The sequence below is a fragment of the Poecilia latipinna genome, unplaced genomic scaffold (genome assembly GCF_001443285.1).
Source record: "Poecilia latipinna isolate Pla-1442-1.1 unplaced genomic scaffold, P_latipinna-1.0 Scaffold15, whole genome shotgun sequence".
Classification (NCBI taxonomy): Eukaryota; Metazoa; Chordata; class Actinopteri; order Cyprinodontiformes; family Poeciliidae; genus Poecilia; species Poecilia latipinna.
The window spans coordinates 17,148-22,204 of record NW_015112631.1 but is presented as its reverse complement, the minus strand read 5'-3'; the positions used below and the strand labels follow the sequence as shown (position 1 = coordinate 22,204).

The 5,057-nt window shown below is 43.1% G+C and overlaps 1 protein-coding gene across 5 annotated transcripts in view; it reads right to left on the bottom strand.

Moving 5' to 3' along the window:
• The window catches only part of LOC106947412 (ryanodine receptor 1-like), a 103,461-nt gene that overhangs the window by 81,734 nt on the left and 16,670 nt on the right, over positions 1-5,057 (bottom strand). For all 5 annotated transcript variants that reach the window (XM_015032429.1, XM_015032412.1, XM_015032418.1 and 2 more), the window contains exons 20-24: positions 2,555-2,658; positions 2,388-2,471; positions 1,679-1,838; positions 1,438-1,585; positions 299-504 (exon numbers count right to left, since the gene is read on the bottom strand). In XM_015032429.1, the coding sequence (XP_014887915.1) occupies positions 299-504; positions 1,438-1,585; positions 1,679-1,838; positions 2,388-2,471; positions 2,555-2,658 (702 nt within the window). The remainder of the gene's footprint in view (positions 1-298; positions 505-1,437; positions 1,586-1,678; positions 1,839-2,387; positions 2,472-2,554; positions 2,659-5,057) is intronic.

Below are 5,057 nucleotides of genomic sequence, written 5' to 3'. Positions count from 1 at the left end.
AAATCAGCAGGCCCTGCCCGTTACCTAGCAACCCCAACGGAACTTTGTCCGTTACCTAGCAACCCGAGCTGAGCTCCAGCAGTAGCTTATTTGGATTTAAAGTGACAAGAAACCCTAAAACTGACCAGACTAAGAATGATTTTTTTGTTTTGTTTAGCCCATAGAGGTACAATAGCTCTCCTTTAAAATTTGATAGTAAAACAATTGAATGAAACAGACCCTTACATCTTCCATTTATATTATTTTTATACTCTGATACTGATAATTAAACTAGATTAAGCTGAAGACACAGACTGACCTTGTTGCCATTGAAGACGTAAGCCAGCTCATCGGCTCCAAGCTCAGTATCGGAGCGGACACAGGGACGGGCCCAGCCCACTCTCATCTCTCCGGTTGTTACGGCTTCGAACTCAAAGTACCACTTCCCTTGGGTGACGGCGTAGGACTTCTCCGCCCTGAAGATGCGGACTTTGTCCCCGCGCGTGTTCTCAAGGCCGTGGCCAGCTGCAGCATCAAAACAAACAGGTGAGACATCGAAGGAAAATGAGAGATCCTATTGACCCTTTACAACTACGTCGCTTAATCATTCAAGGCGCCATGTGGGACGTTTTTAAGTGAGGGACGGGAGTATTGAACTGAGTGACTGAAATTGTTTTCCAAAGTTGTCTTTGCCAGTTTATTTGTGGCTTCTACTTGTTCGAGTCGAGCTAATTTGTCTGTGAACGTAACTCACCTGGTTGGGGCTCATAGACGGCGGGATTTACAGAAGCCTGAAACAGCTAGCTTAGAAACCGACCCGTATCTCCTCCCTCCTGACGTGTTGATCAAATTAATGACTTTGCCTGAATTCACACCACATGATTTATGTCACTATGCCATAAATGACGTTTCCCCTTTATACCAGAGGAACCTTAAAAACATACAGAGGACGAAATGCTAACTAGTTTTTCCATACATGTGGCATTGTCTCCATGGTTACCAATGGTTACCAATGGTTAGACACGGTGTACCTTTTCCATAATGCAATATTTTATATCTTTCTAATCATATTTACTTATTAAGCATATGAAAGTTAGTCTTCTTACCTTGTAAAAAGTATTTGCTGCTAATTCGCGGTTACACCGAGGAATGCCAGTCATTATGATTGATGGCTGATATCCATCTCCGCTACATCTTTCCTCATTAAAAGTTATAAAATAAAATGACAATGTGGTTTCTACCCTTGTCTGTTTGTGCAGTCGACCGCAGCACCCTATGTCCATTTTTAAAGTGAAACCAACTAAATAGAAGTGGTATTAGGTTACAAATGTGTTTTTACACTAGTTTTATTTAAAAGAAAGCACTGGTCGTTTGGACGTCTGTCATGGCGTAGTGGGTGGAGTTTTGAAGAGCGTGGCATCATGTGCAAAGGGTAAATAACAAGATGAACCGACTTACTGCTCTCCTGATCTGGAGGCTCAATGTTGTAGCCGTAGCCAATGAGGGTGCGGACAGCGTTGTTGACGCTGTCCCGGTTGGTTTTCTTCGTTCTCTCATCCAGCAGGTTGTACGGTACCAAACGAGGGTTTCGCTTATTCACGATGTCCTACAGGTTGTAGTGCAGGAATTTCATTATGAAACTCTTGGTCTTGGCGTGTCTGTTTGAACATTAGAGCTAAAAGATTGGAAACAGTTTCACCTGCACGATGCTGTAGGTCCATCCTTGGCGTACCCGGTCCCTCGCCCAAACATTATGGCCATTTTCTGCCAACTTCTCCACAAGCTGGTTCTGGTTCGGTGTCAGTTTGACGTGGTTGAGGTCGAGAGGTGCGGGTTTGTAGCCGTTGGTCATCACATAGCTAACGGACAGAGAAACTCATGTTCAGGCCAACAGAACAGATTATCCAACAGTTTATATGCAAACAGACAGTGGAGGGCACCGCTAGCTGAAGCGCTAGCTCTGCTAACCCTAAAGCACTAATTATAAGCATTTGTTCTGCTAAGGCTAAAGCGCTATACCAACACAGTGTTTAGCAGATGCTAATGCTAAAGCTGAGTTCCTGTAAATCAAGGCTAACCCCCCCCCCATGTTTTCAGTTGCTTTTTAACTTTAATAAATGAAAAAAATGTAATGTTTATTACTGGTTTCTTAATTACTGACTGTATCTTGTTTTCTTTTTGTGTTTTTATGACGCAAAGCACTTTGAACTGCCTCATTACTGAAATGTGCTATACAGAGATACTTGATTGATTGATTAAAATGCTAAATTCAACTGTGTTGACACCAACCATGCGTCAATGGCACAACATTTGGTATAACATCGTATATAGCTTAGCGATTAGCGAGTTAACGGATTAGCAGGACTGTGACCACCACCGCTAACAGAGATATGGATTTGATTCTGTACGTCTTGGGGAGCTTGATCTTCTTGAGGTTTTCTTCTGCTTTCTCATCCCCCATCCCAACATGGCAACCCAAGGCCAGCAGGGTCCTGTGGGAAAACATTAATTCAGAGGAATTATGGGGTACAGAAACCGACTCAGACACAACCTGATCAGTAAACTTCAAACTCACTTGAGAGTCTCCCCTGACATCTGCAGGTTGTAGTTCTTCTCTGGTTCAGGGAGACTTTGGAAATCCACCAAACAAGGATGGAGTTTCTTGTTGTCATCCCTGAACTGTGGAGAAACATAAAATTACGGTACAAAGGAAGAAAACTACAGCTGGGAAGAATTCATGGATGGTTTTGTATGTATCCTGACTCAAATCAGGGCTTTTATAGTGGTTTCATATTAAGGCAGATAAACAGGATATAACCCAACATGTTGCTAACTGGATGTACATGTCGGTGTTTCAGGAATTACTTAAATATTTAAAAGAGAGTGTTTAGTCCACTTTAATCAAACTATAGTTGGTTTGTCTAGAAAGTCCGGTTTGCTTGGGGAGGTGTGGATGCTAATCAAACTGATTCAGAACATAAAGCAAACTCTGGTCCAGCTACAAACATCAGCCTCAGTTCGGTTGAAGTGAACTCTGGTGCGGTTCAAATGCATGTGAACACCAAGCAGACCGCAGACCGCTCCAAAAGCAGGAAGTGCACCACATTCTGGGTAAATACAACCAAAACAAACAAGCTAGTCTAGCACTAGCTGGAGAAATACCTCATAGTATTTTACCAAAGACAAAAGGGAAATCCTACAAATGCTAAAATCTGATGCAACTCGATTTGTCTTTACATTTTGTTCTGAGTGTGTTCTTCAGAGGTTTTTGTCTTGTTTCCATCAGTGGTTCTTGGTGCAGCGCCCCCACAGGCGAGGAGGGGAACAGGTTTTTCAGAGTTTAGTTTGTTTGAGTCAATGTGGTGAGAAAGAGAAACGCAGCAGCTACAAATGTAACAAATGTTGCAACTTTGTATTCCCTCACTTCTGGACTATGAGAAGTGAAAATATCCATAGAGACATCTGAAATGGAGATCGCTCCAAAAGCAGCAAGCGGATTAGATCCTTCAACCAATAAAATCTGACACAAGTTCGTTTTTGTTTACATTTTATGAAAAAGACAGTTGTGCTCAGTGTCTTTTGGATGCAGCGCCCCCACAGGCGAGGAGGGGAACAGGTTTTTCTATTAGTTTGAATCGTTTGACGCATTGCAGAGAGAAAGAGAACCACACCAGACGAAAATGTAACAAATGTTACAACTTTGGTCCATATTGGACCGAACCTACCGGACTATCAGGTGTGAGAACCAGGTTCGGTGTGAGAACCGGGTCCGGTGTGAGAACCGTCCTACAGAGGCTGAGATCGTACTCACGCTAGGGGTTGCACCAATTAGTCGACTAGTCGACTCGTCGATTCTTTTCTCTGCACTGACTTTTTTCTGGGCCAGTCGACTAGTCGCAATTACATGACTAAACAGATTTTTCCCAGAAAATGAAAGAAGGTGGACTAGGTGAGTTCGTCAGAAAGCTCAAATTGTATAAAAATGTAAATAATTTAATAATTACAAACTGTAAATTACAACATAGGCTACCGCAATAGGGGCGTTGCGCGGCGCGGTGGTTAGCGCGGCGCCCCGCATACAGAGACTTTAGCCCGCGGTAATCAGGAGTCCGACTCCCGTCCTCCATTCGCTGGGCCCAGGCCTCTCTCCGCTCTCTCTGCCCCCTTACAGTCAGATCGTTGTCAAATAAACTAGTGCCGAAAAAATCCTTTAAAAAAAAAAAAAATAAATAAAAAAGACTACCGGAGTAATGTGTTACAACGCGTCATGATGTCAGGCTTTTTTATCCATCCAACTGATCAGCGTCACCCTGCGTATTGAAGCTTTTAACCTGGCAGCTTTACGCTCTTATAAAGATATGGTTTGACTACATCTGGAAACTAAGTCCAAGCTTCATCCTGAGGATCTGATAGAGGCGATCTCGGCCGCCGTCTGCATGTCGGTTCAGAGAGCCGCTGCTGAGTCAGCAGAGATCATGCTGCGCATCGGGCGGAGGAGCAGCAGGAGGTTTCGTTAAATTCAACTGTAACCAAACGGGATCCGTTCATAATAAGTTTAGTTTGTGATGTTCCAAAAGCACCAGTGGTCAGTGTGATAATTTGACTCCTATACGAGTAACTATCCAGAGATCATCAGCATCAGCCGGTGTTTGGAAAAAAAAACAAAAAAAAAGTCATACCCGACTTTGTACAACGAACTTTTCTCCCTGCTCACGAAGAATGATCTGTTTATTGCTCTTTTAATTCTGCATAATAGACTTAGTAAAAGCAGGAGAAGGAAAGAGTGTGTGTGGGGGGGTCCATACTTGCCGTGAAAATAGCTGATAAAGCCTCCAAGTAGTTGTGAAGGGTTTTTGCGCTTACGTCACTATGACGTCACCGCGACTAGTCGACATCGACTCGACTATTATCATGATGTAGTCGACCTTAAAAAATATGTAGTCGTTCAACCCCTAGTACAAATGCAGTGGATTTGTACATTAGACCTCTGCTTTTGTGTTTTCCAAATAAAAATCAAATGTAGTCCTTTGTGGAATCAGGCCTGGTGAATGTCTCTGCTTTCATTACCCACAGTGGTT